The sequence below is a fragment of the Malus domestica genome, chromosome 14 (assembly GCF_042453785.1).
Source record: "Malus domestica chromosome 14, GDT2T_hap1".
Classification (NCBI taxonomy): domain Eukaryota; kingdom Viridiplantae; phylum Streptophyta; class Magnoliopsida; order Rosales; family Rosaceae; genus Malus; species Malus domestica.
In genome coordinates this window covers 27,230,582-27,252,441 of record NC_091674.1, presented here as the reverse complement: position 1 = coordinate 27,252,441, position 21,860 = coordinate 27,230,582, and the positions used below count along the sequence as shown (strand labels likewise).

Here is a 21,860-nt window from a genome sequence, read left to right as displayed (position 1 = left end):
AGGAATTTAGTGGAATAAAATTTGACTGTTGTTGATTTTTCATGCGGATCAATCTGTGATCTGTCCAATGGGACCCAAACCCGATCACCTAGTTACATCCGAATCACGCGACACGTATTCCCATCGACCAAACATATCTTTGAATTCAAACAAGCTAATATATTTACACACATTGACCCAGAAAAACACATATTTACACACACAGCCCCTCTACCCGATTAATCGTATTGACCAAGAGTCAAACATCGGCACGCAGATCCGACGGCCAGGGCAGCTCCAAAAAGCCCCTCGATTTCTCACCTCGGGGGGCGCCAAAAACCCGTTTTATTTTATTAAAAAAAAAAAAAAGATAAGAAAAAGGAACGAATCGAACAAGTGCGAAGAGGGAGCTCGGAGAGCAGCTGCGACGACGAACCATGGAGCTCCAGAACACAGTGAAAGAAGCCCTCAACGCACTCTACCATCACCCCGACGACGGCGTCCACCTGCAGGCCGATCGCTGGCTGCAGGACTTCCAGCGGACGCTCGACGCCTGGCAGGTGCTTTTCCGTTCACTTTCTGTTTTCGTTGATTTGAATTCTCCTTTCGGCTTTTTGAAGTTTTTCATTGGTGGCTGTAGCTTGTGAGAGTTTGATGTTCGGTTCTCGTTTCGATTTTCGCTTAGTGTATGCTGTAATTTCAGTGATTAGTTTGGTGTTTTTGTCACTCGTGATGGGATTGGATTTTGAGTAGTTTGGAATCCCTAGTTCGTTCCATTTGAATTAGATGAATTTAATTTTAGGGTTTTGGTCAATAATTTGAGTTGATGGGTATGCTTTGGGTCAGAAGCATTACTCATTTTCTTATGTATATCATTTTTAATATGCGGGAGGGAAGCAATTTGTTGCTCTGGTTGGTTTGTGAGAAAATTTTGATCCGAAAGTTTTTACCTTGCAGAATCGATCAATTTTGGTTGTGGCATCTCTTTATATCTATAATGGGAAGCTCATCTGAGAACAACGTAGAACGAAATATACTCAAATACTGAGCTTAAGAAACAAAGATGATGTGTAAACTACAAAATAAACCTGAACTTATTTAAAAAAAAAAAACACTCTATTTAAGATCATAAAATTTAACACAAAAAGATTTCCCGTGTGTGCAATGTTTTGAAAAGTGTCCAAGACAGTAGGACATCCCACTCCTAAACCATGCATGTGCTTAGCACTCGCGTAAAAGTTAAAACACACTCACACACACGTACATACTAAAAGATTAAGTGCTACCGAAGAGATAAAACACACACAAGTTTTGGTTGAACATTTGGGATACTTCCATTGATCTCAGTATAAGGTATTTATACAATTTGACAGAGACTTTACAGGGGTTGACAAACTGTACAAGGAAAGATTTTACAATTGAATATGTGCATACAATCAGGAAGCTCTATAAGGTAAATGGATGTGATCATGATTTCATGGGCTGATGAGCTTGATTCCCTCCATCTTGTCTATCACACCCCCGCAAGCTGACGGGGCAAAGAAGCACAGGAAGCTTGGATATGAGATAGCGAAAACGAGTAACGGACAGGCCTTTGGTAAAAATGTCAGCAATCTGATCATGGGTAGAAAGATAAAGGACTCGTAGCTCGTTACGAACTACCTTTTCACGAACAAAGTGATAATCCACCTCAACATGACGAGTACGGGCATGAAAAACAGGATTTGAGGCTAAGGATATGGCACTAATATTATCACAATGAACTGTTGGACAAGACAGCGGAAGGCAAAGATCACGAAAAAGCTTGCGGAACCATGAAATTGCAGCAGCAGTGTAGGCAAGCTGGCGGTATTCCGCTTCGGTACTTGAACGGGAAACCCCACCTTGTTTCTTGGAGCTCCAAGAGACAAGGTTTGAACCAATATAAATGCAATATCCACCAGTGGAACGCCGGTCATCAGGATCACCGGCATAATCAGCATCAGAATAAGCAGTGAGAATAAGGGAGCCAGGTTTATATGTAATACCGTGAGAGGAAGTACCAACCAAATATCGTAGGATACGTTTGACAGCCAACCAATGGATAGAAGTGGGTTGATGCATAAATTGACAGACTTGGTTGACCGCAAATGCAATGTCAGGACGAGTGAGAGTAAGGTATTGGAGAGCACCTACAACACTTCGGTATTCTGTCGGATCAGGAAGAGGGTCTCCATCTTGAAGGCTGAGCCTGCGACCGCTAACAGCTGGGGTATGAACAGGTTTAGCTGCTGCCATTTTGGTACGCAATAGAAGATCCTGTACATACTTTTGTTGAGAAAGAAATAAGCCATCCGATGTGCGGACAATCTCCATGCCGAGGAAATAATGAGCAGGGCCTAAATCTTTCATAGCGAAGCGACGTCCTAAGTCAGCAATCAACCGAGCAATATGAGACATATCATTCCCTGTGACCAAAATATCATCGACATAGATAAGCAGATAAATGCGTATGGATCCATTAAGATAAATGAAAAGAGATGTGTCAGCCTGAGATGGTGTGAAACCCAAGTCTTCCAAGTGCGAAGAGAAGCATTGAAACCACGCCCGAGGGGCTTGTTTGAGGCCATAAAGAGATCGTTGAAGTTTACAAACATGATCAGGGAATTGGGAATCCACAAAACCATTTGGTTGGCGCATATAGACTTCTTCAGATAAAAAACCATGTAAAAATGCATTTTGAACGTCAAGTTGACGGACTGGCCACCGAAACTGAACGGATAGTGCAAGGATGAGACGAATGGTGGAATGGTTGACCACAAGACTAAAGGTTTCACCATAATCGAGTCCAGGCTGCTGATGGAATCCATTGGCAGCAAGGCGGGCTTTGAAACGTTGAATAGAGCCATCAGAGTTCCTCTTGATACGGAAGACCCATTTGTTTGGCAAAATGTTCATTGACTGAGTACGGGGAACAAGGACCCAGGTACGGGCTCGTTGAAGAGCATTGAATTCATCTGCCATGGCTTGACGCCACTCAGGAATTTTGTTTGCTTGACTGAAACAAGTAGGCTCAATGAAAGTATTAGTAGATACAGAAGAATCCGCATAATGAGCACATTTGGAATTAGACTGAAGATTACCAGCTTTACTCCGAGTCACCATGGGGTGAGCATTCGTCGCTCTTACCGAAGACGTGGCGGGGATAGGTGGTTGTCTTGAGGAACTTGGAGAAACAGGTTGGGTATGTGTAGTGAAATCAGTAACGGGAAAGGGTGCAAGGCTTGTAGGACGATGGGTTTTACGGTGATAAACTTGGAGAGGAGGAGGGGCATTTGGGTTCGGGATAGGAGAGGATTGGGTGGTAGAAGTATTAGGAGAGTGAAGAACATCTTTCAATTTAAAAGTCAGGTTATTGGATGATAAGGTTGAGTTACCGATATGACTAATAGGCAAACCTGTTCCACCAAGCACACCACCGACGGTATCATTGCCACGATAATCTCGGGTAAGAGTGAGTTTGCCCAAGTCATTGGTGATGTGAGAGTTAGCACCGGAATCTAGAAGCCAAGATTTGTCGGTTTGAGGGGATTGAGCCACAGATTGAGCCACCATGGCAGTGAGGCGTTTTGAAGGAATACGCCCTTCATACGCCAAGTTCATACGGTCATAACAATCAATGGCAGGGTGCCCAAGACTACCACAAATTTGACACTTTATGCGTGATTCACTAAAGGTTGAAGAAGAGGAACCATTGTGGTGATTTGGGGCGGGGCCTAAAAGACCTGCAGCTAGCTGACCACGATTAGAATTACCAGAGGAATTAGAATTACCTCGATAGAATCCACCACTGCGTTCACCACGATGAAATTGTCCAGAGGAATTGCCTTTATAGAAGCCACTCCCGCGAGAAGAGCGACCATCATTGCGAACGGAGAAGGATCGACCACCCCCGCGAGAGGAATTGCGATTCCGGGAGGCAGCCATAGCTTGAACGGAGTGATCAACAGGAGGAGTCGGATCGGCAAGACGCAACTCAGCAGAGAGGAGCAGGGCTTCCAAATCAACATAAGAAACTGGGGTTTCACGAGCTTGGGCAGCAGCAACTGTATTTTCGAACTTGGGTCCAACATTGGACATGATCACGGCAACAAGATCGGCATCAGTGATTGGCGACCCAGCAAGCGCCAGACTGTCAGCAAGTGAGTGGATGCGATCCAAATAGTCAGCGATGGAGGAATCACCACGCTTGGTTTGGAAGAAAGCTGTACGAAGTTGGATGATGCGACTCTGATTGTGAGACGCATATCGGTGTTGCAAAGCAACCCAGACATCACGAGCAGATTTGTAACGGGCTGTTGCAGAGAGAGCCTGTAGACCAAGAGACCCATTGATCCAAGAGAGAACCAATTGATCTTTCTGAATCCAATCCTCATAAGCAGGATTGACATTGGTGGTGAGGTTTCCAATATCATCCTTGAGAAAGTGGGCAGGGCATTCGGAGGATCCATCAATAAAATGCATCAGACGACGACTCTTGAGAACAGGTACAATCTGAGCGAGCCAGAGAGGGTAGTTGGTGGTATCAAGTTTGAGAGTAATGGCATGGGAAACATTGGGGAGGGTGGAAGAATCTGTAGAAGGAGGAGTATTGGTAGTGGCAGCCATGAGAAAAAAAAATAATGGACGATGAGTCAAGGGCTCTGAGATACCATAAAAGATTAAGTGCTACCGAAGAGATAAAACACACACAAGTTTTGGTTGAACATTTGGGATACTTCCATTGATCTCAGTATAAGGTATTTATACAATTTGACAGAGACTTTACAGGGGTTGACAAACTGTACAAGGAAAGATTTTACAATTGAATATGTGCATACAATCAGGAAGCTCTATAAGGTAAATGGATGTGATCATGATTTCATGGGCTGATGAGCTTGATTCCCTCCATCTTGTCTATCACATACAAGATAGGGCATCTGGTGTTTTTTAGTTATCTACGCAGCTTTAAATCTATACCCTTAACCTTTTTCTTAATCAATGATAAATATCTCTTTCAAGATTTTCACTTTTGGTATATGAAGGTAAAGGTAAACCAGCAGTTTTAGTCTTTTTTTTCTTTTATGCAACTAGATATATTAAGTTTATTTTTCCTAGTCCTTAATTTCCATTAATTTCTGGTTTCCATGTAAAAATTCTTGCCAAATTACTGTTTTATTAGTTATCGGTGTTCCAATTCTATCCTTATACCTGTTAGATCATACGAAATGTTGCTCTCTAAGTTGAATTAATTACTTGAGGCCAAAACAAAAGTTGAATTTATTCTCTTTATTTATTATTATTATTTTTTGGTATATGGGTTTTGTTAGCTGAATTTGCTACTGTTGAGTTTTCTGAACATTATTGTGCTTCTTTTTCTTAGGTTGCTGATAACTTGCTTCATGATGCAACTAGCAATCTAGAAACTTTAATATTTTGTTCACAGACCCTTAGAAGCAAGGTATTTCTCTTCTCCTTATAGTTGGCCGTCAATGTTCATGCACATGCTTTATTGTGTCCTGTTTCCATAGATACTTAAAATATCTTATGTTCAAAATGTGTACGCCTTGTTTATGTTGTATTGGTTGTGTATGTATAGATTCTTAGTTCATTTTGTATTGTGTCTAGGTACAACGAGATTTTGAAGAACTACCTTCTGAAGCTTTTCACCCGTTACGTGATTCGTTAAATGTGAGTGAGTATCCACTATCTGTTGACAATTGGAGTGAGAATTGAGTAAGCTATGGTTCGATTGTTTGTCTATATGAAGAATGGTTCGATTGTGTCTTCTGACAGTGTCATGGACCTGATTTATCTATATGAAGAATGGTTTGATTGTCTGTTTATAGTATTGAAAGTTTTGCATGGTTTGAATGCAGAACTTATTGAGAAAATTCCACAAAGGCCCCCCTAAAGTCAGAACTCAGGTACTATCCAGAACTCTCTCTGATACTCTTTCATCAGATTTTATGATCCCAAGAGGATATTAAGCTCAACTATCTGTCTTTTGTAGATTAGCATTGCTGTTGCTGCTTTGGCTGTACATGTTAGCGCTGAAGATTGGGGGGATGGTGGTATTGTTAAGTGGCTTCATGAGGAGATGAATTTGCATCCAGAGTTTATACCAGGATTTTTGGAGTTACTAACAGTTTTGCCTGAGGTATATAACTATATAGATATGATGCTTGTTGAATTTATATTTGCACTGTAGTGTGCAACTGTGTGTGACAAGGATGATTTAAACCTTCTCCTGTAATATGATGAAAGTGTTTTGTACACTTTAGAAATAATGGATGTCCTTTCTAAAGCATAGTGTTCCCTTCGTAATGATTCCTAAGATGTTCAGCATCATTCTCTTCTGTCTTTTCATTACTTTTTGCTGGGGGGAATTTATGTAGTGGTCTCATATATTAGTCCAAACAATGTATGTTTTCTTAAAACTTTAGTTGATTGACAGATGCCTACCTTTTCACCATGTTCGTTTTCTTCTGGGATTTAAAATCAGGAAGTATCCAATTACAAAATTGCAGCTCGCCCGGAAAGACGCCGTCAATTTGAAAAAGAGTTGACTTCACAAATGGAGATTGCTCTTAACATCCTGACAGCCTGTTTGAATATTAATGAGCTTAAGGAGCAGGTAATTATTCAGAATTGTATAAGTTACACTTTGTTGATGTTTGAGACTTGCTTCTGATGGCTGTTAGAGTGCCTTTTTTTAATCGTTTTGCTGGTTGGTTTTTCAGGTTCTTGAGGCATTTGCTTCTTGGCTTCGACTGAAGCATGGGTATGAACTCTCTCTAACTCTCTCTCTCTCTCTCTCTCTTTCTTTGTATATGTGTATGTATAACATATACATATATATATAACCTTTTGTGTAAGGAATGTAATTAGATATGTGGAAGCTTTGTCATTTTTAACATATCAAGGCTTTTAATAGCTGAGATAATGTGGTTTCCTATAGGAGTCATGTCTAGAGGCTGTATAGTCTATTGGAATATTAATTAGGGCATCACCGTGCCACCCAAGTGACAAAACAATTTTGGTTTGAGCGGTTGTTTGGAGAGATGATTCCAAACTTCTTGTAATGTGGAGGTTGGTGGTCTCTTCCATGGAAAAGATCACATGCTATGGTCTTACTGCCTTATTACAAATATCTCACTTGAATATACCTCAATGATCTGTGATGTGAAGTTTTACTGTGGGCATTTGTATGTGGAGTGCCTTGAATCTGTGGATTCACCAATAGCCAATTTGTGGATCATATTTTGCATCGTTCTAGTTTATATGAGAGTGCATAATTGGTTGTACAATTCAGGCATTAAACTTGGGAAGAAGTCCTTTAAAGTTCTTGTATGTGTGCACTTATTTCCATATGGTATCAAACATGCATTCTACTTCCCTGCACGTGTTGGTTATAATACTGAAAAATGGAAATCATTTTTGTAGTGGCACATACTGCAGTACATTTTGCAAGTTGAGATTTATGCAATGCTTGTTATAGTTGAAACCTGTTTTTTCTTCAATATATGTAGATCTACACATGTCACATCAGTATAATTGTTGTTCTTATAAAATTGGTATAGTTTGTGGGTGTTGATATGATAGTCCCAAATTTCATCTTGTGTTGTTGTATGACTTCTCTTCTTATAGGGAGACGGATAGAAATTCATGGTACTTAAATGAACTATTGTGGGTTTCAGGATCCCTGGATCTGTGCTTGCATCCCATCCATTGGTGCTCACAGCCCTCTCAAGCTTGAATTCTGAGCTACTCTCAGAGGCCGCAGTAAATGGTAAAAACAAGTTTGATAAGCTGATGAAAACTGTATGATACTTTTGCGTTTTCAGCTTGTTTTACCATGACGATTTTATAGCAGTGATACAAGCGCCCAATAAATCCAACTTGTTTGAATTTTGAATATGCTTTCATAACATGTTGCTTTTTTTTAATAGTGTATATAGTTCTTTTTTATGATGTAGTTCTATAATTTGTTGAGGTGTAAATTTCCTGGTAGAACTTCCAACAGACTTTTTTTGGATTGATTTGGCTCTGTAAAGTGTTTCAATTTCAACATTTGGAGGTTCTATTTCTAAAGATATTTAAAGGGGTAGTTTGAATTTTTGTTGTTGTTTAGTATGTCAAATCTTCTGAAGTAGGTATTATCTAGAAAGTTGCCAATCAGTTTGTAGGTAATGCAGAATGTTAGTAATGAGCATTGTTCTGATTGCATGTTAAATTTTCTTACATCAAAGATGTGGTAAATATCGGACTGAAAGTAAGTGCTACTGTAAATATATTACATTTAACAACAACAACAAAGCCTTTTCCCACTAAGTGGGGTCGGCTATACTGTAAATATATTACATTTCCTTGAATAAAATGTGTTTAGCTATGTTTCTTTTTTAAGTCGTCTATAATCCTCGTTATGTTCTGACGTTCAGTTCAATATTATCGTCAAATTATTTCATGTCAATGTTTTAGCATTTATCTCTGCATGGATGGTGTAGCATTGAAATCTGTTAACTCAGCTCTCTGGTTTATGTCTTTCACATTGCTTCTCTGTCAAAACCATATTGTAAATTTAGGCAGTTACTATGTGTGTTCATCAATTTCTGCCTCACCCTCGGGTGGATTTTCTTATTTTGCTTCCCCTCTTGGTTTTCTTTTTCATTGCAGTTATATCTGAATTGATACACTATACAGCAGCTGGAAGCTCTGGTGGTGTTTCTGTGCAGATGCCCTTAATTCAAGTGCTTGTCCCCCAAGTAATGAATCTTAAGGGACAGCTAAGAGATTCTTCGAAGGTATTCCATGTGTAGAGTTGGGTTAAAAAGTGTTTTTTTACCTACAAAATACAAATAAAGCTCAACAAACAAACCCTTAATAATTAAAATCAAGTGCGAAATAGTAACTTCATTGATGGTTATTTTGCCGCTATCTCTATTCTTGTTTTCAGGATGAGGAAGACGTGAAGGCCATTACTCGCTTATTTTCGGACATGGGTGATTCATATGTTGAACTTATTGCAACTGGTATACGTATTTAGCAGCTATCAAAAACTTCTCTGAGGAATTGTTGGATGTTTTTCGTCTCTTATGAGCTCTGAATTTTTTGAACTTTGTCTGATCTGTTTCTTTTTGGTTGATAACATCTTTTCTTCAGGCTCAGATGAATCAATGTTGATTGTACATGCGTTATTGGAAGTTGCTTCACACCCAGAGTACTATATTGCTTCCATGACATTCAACTTTTGGCACAGTCTCCAGGTGAACTTGACCAGATGGTGAGTCATTCTAGAATCACAGTGTACTTGATTGTGTCTAAAACTAAAAAAAAGACATTCAATATAAGAACTCTAAACTTCCAGGGAATCATATATTTCGTTTGTGAATGAATCTTCCATTGAAGCTGAGAGAAATAGAAGGCTGGAAGTTTTTCGTCCAGCTTATGAGTCACTTGTATCCATAGTAAGTTCTTTTTTCTTAGAAGCTTTAAAATTGTAATTCGTGGCATCAGTCTCAAACACCTATTGATAATATCTGAATGTAATGTGTGTTGCTTTCTGAATGTAATGATACCACTATATGTTGAATTGTTCTCATGATAATTAAGTGATTTTACCAAGCTAATAGTTTAGTTTGTTACCTAGGATTCATCTAAAGAGAATCACATTCGTTCTTTAGTGTTGTTGATATTTGTATCTGTGTTCTGCTTAGAGGTTCTCCAAAGAAATGATTATCTGATACAGGGATCCACCATGATTACCGTTTGTCACATAAATTAAATGGGTGTGCAGATATTGGAGAATTAAGATCCTCATACACCATAAAAAGTACATTATTATGGGAAAATGGTCAATTATCGTAAAACTGAGCTTCAACTTAATGAAATACCACATTACATGCATTTTGACATTCTTTTATTGTACTAAACTTTAAGAGACTGAAACTGTTGACAGGTAAGCTCTCGGATTCAATATCCTCAAGATTATCAGGACCTTTCATATGAAGATCTGAAGGAGTTTAAGCAGACTAGATATGGTAATTCCTAGTTGTTTTGTTTGGTATGTGTCATTGTCTTATAGTTTCCCTAAAAAATTTGCCTAAGTTTTATGCAGTTGTTCCAATTATTGAAGTACATAGAAAAGAACACAACTTCTTGCCTAATTTTGCATCTGATAGCACACAGTATATATTTTTGTTGTTGGGAACCTTAAGCAAGGCAACTTCTAGCCAATAAAATGGGCATCCATGTGTGAATTTCTTATAAAGATATTAAAGACCTGTTCATGTTGAACCTCTTCCAAACCACTGGTGTTGGAGATCAGTCCCACTAGAAAGTTGGTCTTTTGTTTTGTTTATTTTAAATTTTAATTTTATGTGAATGTCATTTTATTTGCCTCTTCCTCATTCATACTCTTCTTGATGAGACCTTGAATGTAGCATGACTGAATCTTTATTGTTTCCAGCTGTTGCGGATGTCTTAATTGATGCAGCATCAGTTTTAGGGGGCGATGCAACACTTAGAATTCTTTACATGAAGCTTGACGAGGTGTGTTTTGATTTTTTCCAACTGTAACTCCAATTTTGTGTAAAGTTCATTAAACATTCTCTTGACATATCAGTTATATGTGTCCATTGAAAATTTATTAACCTGTAAAGAACTGGTATGTTTGGAAAATATTTAATACATTGAAGGATGCTTAATCTGCTCTCTGACGGAGTGGTTCTTTACTGCTTTAGCAGTTTTAGTTTCTTTGTGTAAGATTCGTTTTTTATTTTTCTGCTACATTTTGGACATGATATTTTCATTTTATTAAGGCTGCAGCTTGCTGTCACAATGAACAAAGTGAATGGCACCCAGCGGAAGCTGCTTTGTTCGGCATCCGGGCTATATCAACATATGTTTCAACAGTAGAAGCTGAAGTAATGCCCAAGGTATGATGTTGTGCAAATTCATGTCTAAGTATTTTCTAGTTTTACTATTGTCCTATAGAAGTTGAAACTGAAGTAATACCAAAGTTATGATCTCATAAACTCGCTTCTCTTTTGCTTTCTTTGATGTGCACAGGTTATGGATAGGCTGCTAAAACTACCTCAGCATCCTCAACTACTTCAGACAGGTAATGTATTTTTATTAGGTATAGTTCATCTGTTGTGAAGAGGTCGCACTTGGTGCAATGGCAAGTGCCTTCGCCCATGAGCGGTAGGTCTCGGGTTCGAGACTTGGGAGCAGCCTCTCCATTAATGGGGGGGGGTAAGGCTTGCCGACATTTACCTCTCCCAGACCCTGCGTAAAGCGGGAGCCTTGTGCACTGGGTACGACCTTTATAGTTCATCTGTCGTGAATGGTTATGTTTTATAGAAGTTATATTTCACCAGTCTGTCTAATATGGTGTACTAAATTCATTTTACCTGCATGTGGAGAGTGTTGCAGTTTGCTTAACTATTGGAGCGTATTCAAAGTGGCTTGATGTTGCATCCAGCGGACCGTCCATACTGCCTTCGGTTCTACATATCCTCATGAGTGGCATGGGTATATCTGATTCTGCAGCAGCTGCAGCTGTAGCATTTAGGCAGATTTGTGATGGTACTAAATCACATGAGTTCAATAGAAAAAATTTCCTTAGTTTTTTGACTAATCTAGTCAGCCTCATAGTTGATAACTCTATCTCTATGGATGCTTTATATTTGGATGCAGATTGCCGGTTAAAGCTCTCTGGATGTTTGGATGGACTCTTCCATACATACCATGGGGCAGTGAATGGTGAAGGCAGTTTTAAGGTCTCTGCTGATGATTCACTACATCTAGTTGAAGCCTTAAGGTAACTATTTTCTGCATCGTCCAATGTTGCATGATCTATGTAGTTTTGCATGATACAGCTGATCCAAGTGTCTATTGAATTGTCGCATGCAGCAAGGTCATTACTGAACTTCCCCCAGATCATGCTAAGAGGGCTTTGGAGGCCTTGTGCTTGCCTGTTGTTACTCCTTTACAGGTGTGTTTCAGTTTTAGAAGGAAATCTACGTATGAATCCTTTTGTTGGTGATATGCTGATTTACTGCTGTCAATAACCAGGAAGTTGTCCGTCAGGGCCCAGACACGCTAAATAGCAAGCCTGCTCGTGATTTAACCGTTCACATCGATCGATTTGGATACATCTTTAGGTATGTGAAACATGCAGAAGCTGTGGCAGATGCAATTCAAAGACTTTGGCCAATTTTTAAAGCCATATTTGATATGTAAGTGTTTCTACATTCCTGGTTGTGTAAAATATTTCAGTATTGATATCTTAATCTCTATTTATTCTTATTCATGTTTTGAATGTTTATGGTGAAGTCGTGCTTGGGATATGCAGACAATGGAGTCTCTGTGCCGAGCTTGCAAATATGCTGTGAGTTTGTTGATCCAGCTTCTAAAATGTTAAATTTAGTTCACTGAAGCTATTGTAGACTTGAATTTTTGCCTGCTACTGTATACATTGAATGCATTGTGTTCTGTGATTCAACTATGGTACCTGTCCTTTTGCCTGCCGCCTCATGTGTGGGTCTTTAAAAAAATTTCCATTGCCTTACATGATGTGATGAAGAGTTAGTCTAGAGAGCATCCCTTTTTTGTATCATTAGTGGCTTGTGTGAGCCATATTAATTTGATTGTCTGGTAGTGTTTTATTGAAATCTTTCTTGTCTTACTCATTGTCCTTCTGTAGGTGAGGACTTCTGGAAGGTACATGGAATTTACAATTGGAGCAATGCTGGAGGAGATTCAAGGTTTATATCAACAGCATCACCAACCATGCTTCCTCTATTTATCTAGCGAAGTTATAAAGGCAAGCTATCCGCTAAACCCAAAAACCTGAATTTTTGTTTCCTTTTCTTTTTTATCGTTTTCTATAAATTTAAATTGGTGCATTTGTTGCTTCTTATGATGCAGATATTTGGTTCTGACCCATATTGTGCAAATTATTTGAAAAGTTTGATTGAAGCACTTTTTATGCACACCACACATCTTCTCACTAGCATTCAGGTAAGTTTTCATTGAGCTGGAGCCTGCACTTGTTTTTTCTTTCAAATATTATCTTTCTTGTAGTTAACTTACACAACTATTGCAGGAATTTACTGCGAGACCTGATATAGCAGATGATTGTTTTCTGTTGGCATCAAGATGCATTCGCTATTGTCCTCAATTATTTATTCCATCTGCTGTATTTCCATCATTAGTAGATTGCTCGCTGATTGGGATTACAGTGCAGCATAGGTACTCTCTCTCTCTCTCTCTCTCTCTCTCTCCATGTAAATAGAAGTTTGAAAATTTGAAAATTCAAACAATTTCCAAGAGATTGCATCACTGTATGTGTAGTAATTTCAACTCGACCTCAACTTTTTCAGTAAAATTAGTTTTTGCCATGTTCAGTTAAATATCTGGTTGCAGTTGAGTCTGAGATCTTTGTTGAAGAAATTATTTTTTGTTTCACAACAACTTTGCCCTCCCCTCTGTTTTTGTATCTCAAGTTTGTCGTTATTTATTTGGAAGTTTTACTCTGTTTAAGTTTGCGTGTATCAAGTGATCTTTTTGGTACATGGTGTTACTGTGTCGTTAAAAGTCAGACTTTTTCTTTCCGTGTTTGATATCAATTATCTTTATGGTTGAGCGTGGCTATTTACCTTTTCATTCTCTTCTTTGCAGAGAGGCATCAAAGTCAATATTAACGTTCTTATCCGATATATTTGATCTTGCAAACTCTGCCGAGGGAAAACAATACTTACCAATCAGGAATTCTGTCATTATTCCTCGAGGGTCCAGCATCACAAGAATCTTAATTGCTTCACTAACAGGAGCACTTCCAAGCTCCCGACGAGAACTGGTAATGTTTTACTTGTATTAACAGCATCGACTGTTACCCTCACTGTTAACTGCATGAGTATTGATCGTATGTGTCTTCGATACATGTCTGGAATTTCACTGTGCTCTCCCATCGCACAGGTAACCTACACACTACTATCTTTATCTCGAGCTTATGGGCAACAGTCAGTGGTGTGGGCCAAGGAGAGTGTTTCTTTAATTCCTTTGACGGCTGTGACAGAAGTTGAACGTTCGAGATTCTTGAAGGCATTGTCAGATGCTGTGTCCGGGGCTGACGATAATGCTCTATCTGTTCCAATTGAGGACCTATCGGATGTTTGCCGCCGTAATAGAACAGTTATGGAGATTGTTCAACAATCTTTGAGGCCACTTGAGTTGAGCATAGCACCTGTATCGTAAAGGAGAGATTAGTCGTCTTAGAGTGGCCATTTTGCTCACGCCTCGCCAGTCGACGGTAAAATGAGTTGTCTACTGTGTATTTTTCTCATATTGTTTCAGTGTTTTAGTTTGATTCTCCAATTTTTAAGGAGATTCAATGCCCTACACATGTATCGAAGAGAGCGGCCGGTTTCTGTATGAGTGGTTGGTTTCCTTGGCATTGTCGGGTAGGATGGCATGGTATAGAGTTGTAGATTACTGAAGGAAAGAAAAATTTAGGCATTCTTTACGAGTATTCCGTCCTTTCATGTCGTCGGATATCGGAAGCTGTGGTGGCGGTGGCGGTGGTCAGTGGTTGTACAAATTATATTGAAAGCTTCAGTATATTGTATTCCAAACAGTTGCATTGTTTAGGTTCCGGAGATTTTTTTCAATTGTTTTCCGATGCTAGGAAAAAGGAACAAATTGTATTGAAAGCTTTGTTTGTTTGTTTGATTCATTTGTTGTAATCTAGACCGTTGAATCGCTCATGTTCCACATCATTTGTCAATCGGCCAAGTCTAGGGATGCAAGTTGGATTGGAAATTTCAATTCCGATGTTGTCTTTAATTTGAAATTTTCCAAATCCCAGCATTTTCAAAAGTTCTGCTGGAAATTGAATGTTTTTAGAGATTCCAAAAATTTTCATATCCGAACAAATGATAGCGAGTTTTTACTCATCTCTCTTGCAATCATCTATCTCGCAATTTATATGCATCTACATTTCCGAATGCACTTAACGCGTTCAGGTGAATCGATACATCTTCATTCCTTAGTTGTTAGTAAAACATGATATAAGATGATTATAAGGAAAATTAATGAAAATGGCTTGAAAACTTTGAGTTTTAACAATAAGAACAAAATAAAGGGTAAAGTGAATAGTATTATGATTGATTTTTTAGTGAAAAAATGTGATTTTTCGTTAAATGAACAGTACTTAGAACTTTACGTTAAAGTTCCCACGATTAAATTCAGGAGAACCACGAAAAGTGCCCACTACAATTGTTCTTGTTTCGCTAGTCCTCGCCGGCAGAAGATGGAAGGAGAGGGACATACACGGGCTGGAGAGAATTAGTATCGTTAGGGGTAATAAAGACTTTTTAACTAGGTTTTTGGTTAGAATTATAAAATTCGGAGTTAGGCTAAAATTTAAAGGAAAACTAACGAAAAGTTCTAATGAAAAGTCATTTTTAAAGGTATAGTGAATAGTACCAGTGAAAGGTATAAATATTGTTTTTCGTTAAAAGTAAACAGTACCGGGAGTGTTTTGTTAAAACTCTGAAAATTTAATCTCTGTCTCTAAAATTGGCTATTTTTTAAAATTTTGCCTCTTTCCAGAACTATTTTTTTGTGATTTTTATTTTCTTTTAATTAATTTTATTGAATTTAAATTGAAAATTGCTAGAAAAACTTGCTGGGATTTTAAATCTCAGTCTTTATGGCCTTGTTTGGTGTCTAGGATTAGATCAAATAATTCGTGTATTGAACGAAGAAATGAATGCCACTTCCAAATTTTGTCCCAGTTAAATGTAATAGATGCATTAGACCATCTCCAAATGAGATGTCAAATTTTGAACCTAAAATTTAAATTTAACAGCTTATGTGGCATTTTGACATATTTTCATGTTTTGCTCTCCACCCGATATGTCAAATTAAACTATTATTTTATTACATTTTTTTTCTTTCTTAATTTATGTCTTATACTTTAAATTTTACATATAAATAATTCATAATAAAAATCATTTATGAGCATTCGGAGCATCAACGTCAAACCGTAATCCGAACCCCTCACTTTTCATGGTGTTGGAGTTGAGCTCCATGGTGGGTGGGTCTTCGTCATTGAGAATCTGGGTGGGGAGCCAAAACGCAAGGTCGTCCAACATATCAGCCATCTGGGTAGTCCTTGAAATAGTTGAGAATAACAGAGAGAGAGAGAGAGAGAGAGAACATATCAGCCATCTGGGTAGTCCTTGAAATAGTTGAGAATAGCAGAGAGAGAGAGAGAGAGAGAGAGAGAGTGAAGTGGAGAAAAGAGTAGAGAGAGAAAATGGGGTTTGATGGGTTTTAGAGAGAGAGAGAGAGAGAGAGAGTGAAGTGGAGAAAAGAGTAGAGAGAGAAAATGGGGTTTGATGGGTTTTAGATATTGAGGTTTTGCTGCTTGGTGAAGGTATAATAATGGCGAAGCCATCTGGGTTTGATGGTCCTACAGAGAGACTTAAAGGGACCCAGTAGATATGGAGAAGTAGAGGTTAGTGAGAACGAGAGAACATAGGAGGAAGATATCTCTGGGACGATGAGAGGATTTATTGAAAGTTGAGAGGAAGCCCTTAATAAATGACATTAAAATATTAATAAAAGACATTTAATAATTAGTAAAAAAAAAGTTTGAAGCTGCTGTCAAATTTAACAGCATGCCCCTTTGCTGCCATTCCATGTCATGCCACATAGGATTTGGCATTTCGGTTGGAAACAATTAGTGGCTATCTTTTTTTACTGTTATAGCTTATGTGGACAATTTGACATCTCCTTTAGAGATACTCTTAGTTGTTAAGGAAACTTAGCCCTTGGAATCCCGACAAAAACAGTAGAATTGTAAGGGAGTCTACTTCACGACTAGTCCATATTTTCATTTGACGAATATTGAATCTAGTGAGTTATCTGATCTTATCCAAACATAGACGCCAAACGAGGCCTTTTATGTACCAAAGATCATGTCTTTACTTTCCTTTTGAAATTATATGTAGTTAGAAATTTATTGATTGTCTTTGATTGCTTACCCTGTAAAACGTTCTATGTGAATTTCATTGTGTATACTTGTAGGGCGCGTTTGTTTGACCTCGTTAAGTTTCACTGGACTGGCTAGGATTACTAGTCAGTGTAATCCCATGTTTGTTTCTTGCATGGACTAACTTAATTGAGACTAGCAGGGACTCGCTCCGACTATGCGCCTTATTAGCTGGTCTTAGCTAAAGACCCCAAAATCATGCGGACTGCTAAGACCTTCACCCCTCCCATCTATGTCTTCTTCTTCGCTTCACCCCTCCCCCTGCACTTCGCTCCACGTCGACAGAGACTCCACGGTTGGATCGATATCGCGACTCTTGTGGCCTTGTCGCGCTGGATCTGGGTTCGCCGACTGCCTCAACGTGCTGAATATGAGATCAATTTTCTTTTGGAATTGCCCTTCTTTATGTGTTTTGTTGATTGAATTGTTGTGGGTTTGTTTTGGATTGTGTTATTTGGGGATTTTGGCGTCTAGGTTGGTGAAGTTTTGTGGGTTTTTGTACTTGGGTTTTGGCAATTAAGGCAAGTAGTACCTCTCAAGACTTTTAGAAATTTTGGATGGGTTTTTGGAACAGATGAGGCATATGCCCTGCAATTCGATGGGTTTGGAACATATGGGTTTTGGAACAGATGGGGTCGAAGTTGCAGCTGCAATTCGAGAAGAAGAAGAGGGATATGCCCTTTTTCTATTCATATATTAATTTTGATAATAATAAATTAAAATATAATAATAATTTTTAGTTAGTCCATCTTCTTAATCCGACACTGCACCATACGCTTCACTAAGTTGGTCTAGCTTAGTCTATTCTAAGCCAGTCCAGTTTAGTCCCTCAAGCTAGTCAAGTTCGAGATAGTCCGATGCAACAAACCCACCCGTAGGCTCTTAAGCAGGGATCCATTGCGAAGGTTAGGCAACGGGTCAAATGGCTGGGATAATATCAAAAGCCACAAATGGTTTCGGTCGATCAACTGGAAGAAGTTGGAGGCCAGAGAAGTGCTCCCAAAGTTCAAACCAAATGTGAGTGGGAAAGACTGCACGGCCAACTTTGACCGGTGCTGGACTGCAATGGCTCTGGACGACTCACCCGCTCCGACACCGACTGCGGGTGAGCACTTCCGGGGATATACTTACGCGGCACCTAAACCGCGGCTTCCGTCTGTATAAAAACTGACCTGAAGGCTCTGCTCGAAAGCGGAAAATTAGAGTGTGTTTAACATGCACATTTTATTCCACTTTCAATAGTCCTTATGTTTTGAGGAATGGAGACTTGATATCAAATTCTTCGGTGGATGACCATGAATTCGGTCACAATGAGTCTATTTTTTTACCGGAAAAAATAAAATATGTTTGTGCTCATATGAAAGTACTTTTAAAGTGATTAAAGTGCTTTTGAGGAAATAGATTTTGAGTCCTAAAAGCACTTTAAATATTTTTTTAATGAAGCACCAGATATTTGTTTTTTACAATAAGCAATTGTAGGGCTTTTTAAGATCTACTTGAATTTTTATTAAGAATTGGTTTCAAATTTTAACTAAATGCGCTTCCACTTATTTTAAAAACACTTCCAAACGAATTATGTATCAATATTACGAATTCACGATGATTATTATCAAAATAATCCTCGCCACACTTGGAAATGCTTCACCAGAAAGCACCAAGAACAAAAAGTAAATTTAAAATTCAAAAGCAATTTTAGTTATTTTTATCAAAATCTGATGGAAGCGTTTTAACAGCATTCGAAAAAGTGCTTTCAGCCTATTCAAATAGTGGCGGTGAAAGCAACCATTTTTCTGCCTAATCCAATGGTGCCAAAAGCCGACCTAACTCATTAAAGTTGACACTTTGAATTCATCTTAGACATTTCGTTTTGATAAGGCATTCGCCAATGTCGCATGCACTTTTCTATATACAACCACCATCCTTGACGGCCATGCCACATTCAATCCACAATCGCAGAACTAAATTTGTCCATCCAAAATAAGTAAAGGATAAGAGGATGCTCTCCACTCATGAAGAAAGACCTACACGAGACGGAACGTTGTGGCAGACAAATGTTGTATCACTAGCACGTGATTGTTAAGACACGTTTTTATATTAGTTCAGAATGCGATGATAGAGGACTTACATAATACGGATCCATCACCACAATGACATCTTGTACAAGACGTGTATAAATTTTTGTCCATGTAATTCCTATTTCATTGACATAGAACACCGCAATGACGGTATACCTATGCTACGTAAGTTGTTCTCGATGCAATGATGTCCCCGTGAGTCCAATACGCCATGGTGACATCACCTTGGGGTGCTGAAGGAGAAAATTTTTAATACTGTTCAATACACCAAGTGTCATAATACAAGTTGTCAAAAAGTTTTAAAAATCTAACCACCTGTATTAAAACACTTGGTATACCAAACGATGTTCCCCAAAACCCAACTTCAGATTTTTTTTTTTTTCCCACCTTAAAAAGCTATGAAAGCCACTAGTGAGTTTAGACAAGGCCCCATCAAGGGGAGGGGACCAACACGCCAGTAACAAAAGCACCGAAATGAAACCAAGGATCTGAATTATAATAGCAGAAAAACAGCAAGAAAAGGACATAATATTATCTTTAAGGGTCTGTACAACAAACTAGAAGAAGAAAAACAGTTCAGTCACCTAATTTACCTTGCCTAAATTATAAACCATTCCCCCAAATCGACGCTCTCAAGCGACACTGATCATGCTATCCCCGTTGCTGAATCCTGGCATTGTCTGGAAAGCCGAATGCCTTGACGACGGTTCCCTCGAGTCCATTGACAAGGAGAGGTTGAGAGTTAGGGTCGATGTGTCCGTCGTTGAGTTCAAGTTTAGGTCAGATATTGCGGTCGCATGAGGGGCCGAATGAAGCGCAACTGGATGGACGAGCTTGGCCGAAGTACTATTCTCGGGATTTGCTTGTCGTAGAGCTAGATTTCCCATTGGGTTCTCAATGTGAACAGGCAAGACAGCTGGACCTACAGTCCTTGCAAAATTTGGCACCATCGAAAATCCACCAGCATTGCGAGGCTCGGATGGTGGCGGGGGTGGCAACGGATGCAACTGGGACTGAGATATGTTATCTTGATGCTGTACTTGCTCTTCATCCATTGGAGTTGGAGCGACCTAACACACAAGAAAAAGAAGTTATCATGATAAGCTTACCTTTTCCTTTGGTGGTGGTGAAAAAATGTCGAAAAATGTTGAAAACAACTGATTAGACAAACGAAATTATAACATCCACTCAGCAGAATAACAAATCCACAATCTGATTTCGTTTTGTTAGCTTTGTTGAGCTATCAAAAGCAATCCGAATCTTGAACTGCCAAAATGTAAATAATCTTATGCTCACACTAGAAACTCATCAGGGAGAAAATCGCATCGAAATTTCAGACATTGCATACCCATTTCATTCACTAAAGCACTTATAAACAAGGTCCGCCAATTCAAATGACTGCAAACCAACTACTTTTAAGATCCATATGAACATATTAAACTCCAACAAAACTCAAAATACATGAACTGAATTGGATAAAATTGTTACAGAACTAGAGGGTATTAAATCGTTACCGTATCAGTGGTGATGTCGAAGAGGCTAGACCTGCGGCGCCGGCGATTGAGGTTGCTCCGGCGCAGATAGTATTTCTGTGCGTGGCTGGCAACCTGAGTCGGGGTGCGAGTCTTCACGAAGTTTCTTGAGATCCCTCTCCAATCTCCTTTCCCTACTTTCTGCAATCCAAGCAAGAAAAGCTTGTGCTCTTCCTCCGTCCATGGAACCCCTGATTACAACAATAAACAATAAATACACATTCTTCAACCAAAATTAAATAAATTCAAATGAAATTTCTTCTTTTTCCGATATCGAAAGTGATCGATTAACACAGATGAGAAAGAGAGAGAGAGAGAGAGAGAGAGAGAGAGAGAGAGAGAAGAGAGAGAGAGAGAGAGAGAGAGAGAGAGAGAGAGAGAGAGAGAGAGAGAGAGAGAGACTGACCTCGCTTGCGTTCGCGCTCGCGATTCCCGCCAGAATTGTGAACGACGTCGTTCTCAGAGGCGTAACCGGGCGCCGCGTCATCCTTTCCGGCGGCGGTACCGTTATTTCCGTTGTTGGAGGCGGCCTCCTGAGGCTGCTCGTACTGCGAGAGATTGTTCAAACTGACGCTCTTCCTCATGGAATCGACCACCAAGCGCACGCCGAACAGCATGATCTCTCCCGCGCCCGCGGGCTCGACGGTGGAGCACGTGCCGGACGACATCTTCACCGACCGCGACGATGACGTTTCCGGTCGATCAGTCTCTGTTCCTTCGGCGACGATGGATCTGAGGCCGTACGATTTGGAGAAGAAAAAGAGAGCGAAATAAAAATGATGGGAGCGAAGAGGTCTGTGCGGGAAAGGTTCATCTATATACGTGGGAGACGACAGGGATGACGTGGCACCATGTGGATCGACGGTGTATAAAGGCTGTAAAGTTTCCGATATTCGTGTGAGATGCGGACACGTGGTATCTAATTGAAATAAATATCTGGCATTAAATCCTTATTTTCCAACATAGGGTGGAATATTAGAATTTTCGGACATCTTTATTTATTGACTAAATTGTAGTTACGGTTCTTTAATTTTAAATCAATTAGAGTAATGATCTCTTAACTAAAAATTTATTATCATTGGTCTCTTAACTCATCAAAACTTGCAGCTATGGTCCCTTAACTAAAAATTCATTACCATTGGTCCCTCAACTTTAATCCAACTGAAGAAATGGTCTCTCAACTTTAACCTA

The 21,860-nt window shown here is 39.2% G+C and overlaps 2 protein-coding genes across 4 annotated transcripts; one reads left to right on the top strand and one right to left on the bottom strand.

Annotated features, from left to right (window-relative positions):
- Positions 1 to 310: 310 nt before the first annotated feature.
- LOC103455269 (transportin MOS14) lies at positions 311 to 14,829 on the top strand. 3 transcript variants are annotated; one of them, XM_029092573.2, is made up of 26 exons: positions 311 to 539; positions 5,381 to 5,458; positions 5,626 to 5,688; positions 5,877 to 5,924; positions 6,011 to 6,157; positions 6,503 to 6,634; positions 6,741 to 6,781; positions 7,698 to 7,789; positions 8,674 to 8,801; positions 8,954 to 9,029; positions 9,160 to 9,280; positions 9,365 to 9,464; positions 9,956 to 10,037; positions 10,466 to 10,548; positions 10,818 to 10,934; positions 11,068 to 11,119; positions 11,434 to 11,586; positions 11,698 to 11,821; positions 11,914 to 11,995; positions 12,076 to 12,239; positions 12,337 to 12,391; positions 12,707 to 12,826; positions 12,931 to 13,023; positions 13,109 to 13,254; positions 13,684 to 13,861; positions 13,981 to 14,829. In XM_029092573.2, exons 1-26 carry the CDS (start codon positions 417 to 419, stop codon positions 14,257 to 14,259), a joined length of 2,877 nt encoding a protein of 958 aa, XP_028948406.1. In that variant the 5' UTR covers positions 311 to 416; the 3' UTR covers positions 14,260 to 14,829. The 3 variants fall into 3 exon arrangements, with proteins under 3 accessions (XP_028948406.1, XP_028948407.1, XP_070668544.1); XM_029092574.2 differs by lacking the exon at positions 311 to 539 and having other exon boundaries at positions 5,392 to 5,458; positions 5,626 to 5,692; XM_070812443.1 differs by lacking the exons at positions 311 to 539; positions 5,381 to 5,458; positions 5,626 to 5,688; positions 5,877 to 5,924 and having other exon boundaries at positions 6,047 to 6,157; positions 6,455 to 6,634.
- Positions 14,830 to 19,612: 4,783 nt separating this feature from the next.
- Positions 19,613 to 21,440, bottom strand: LOC103424517 (transcription factor MYB1R1-like). The gene is made up of 3 exons (NM_001328866.1): positions 21,076 to 21,440; positions 20,652 to 20,860; positions 19,613 to 20,207 (listed from the first exon to the last, which is right to left on the bottom strand). Exons 1-3 carry the CDS (start codon positions 21,335 to 21,337, stop codon positions 19,770 to 19,772), a joined length of 909 nt encoding a protein of 302 aa, NP_001315795.1. The 5' UTR covers positions 21,338 to 21,440; the 3' UTR covers positions 19,613 to 19,769.
- Between the last annotated feature and the right edge of the window lie 420 nt (positions 21,441 to 21,860).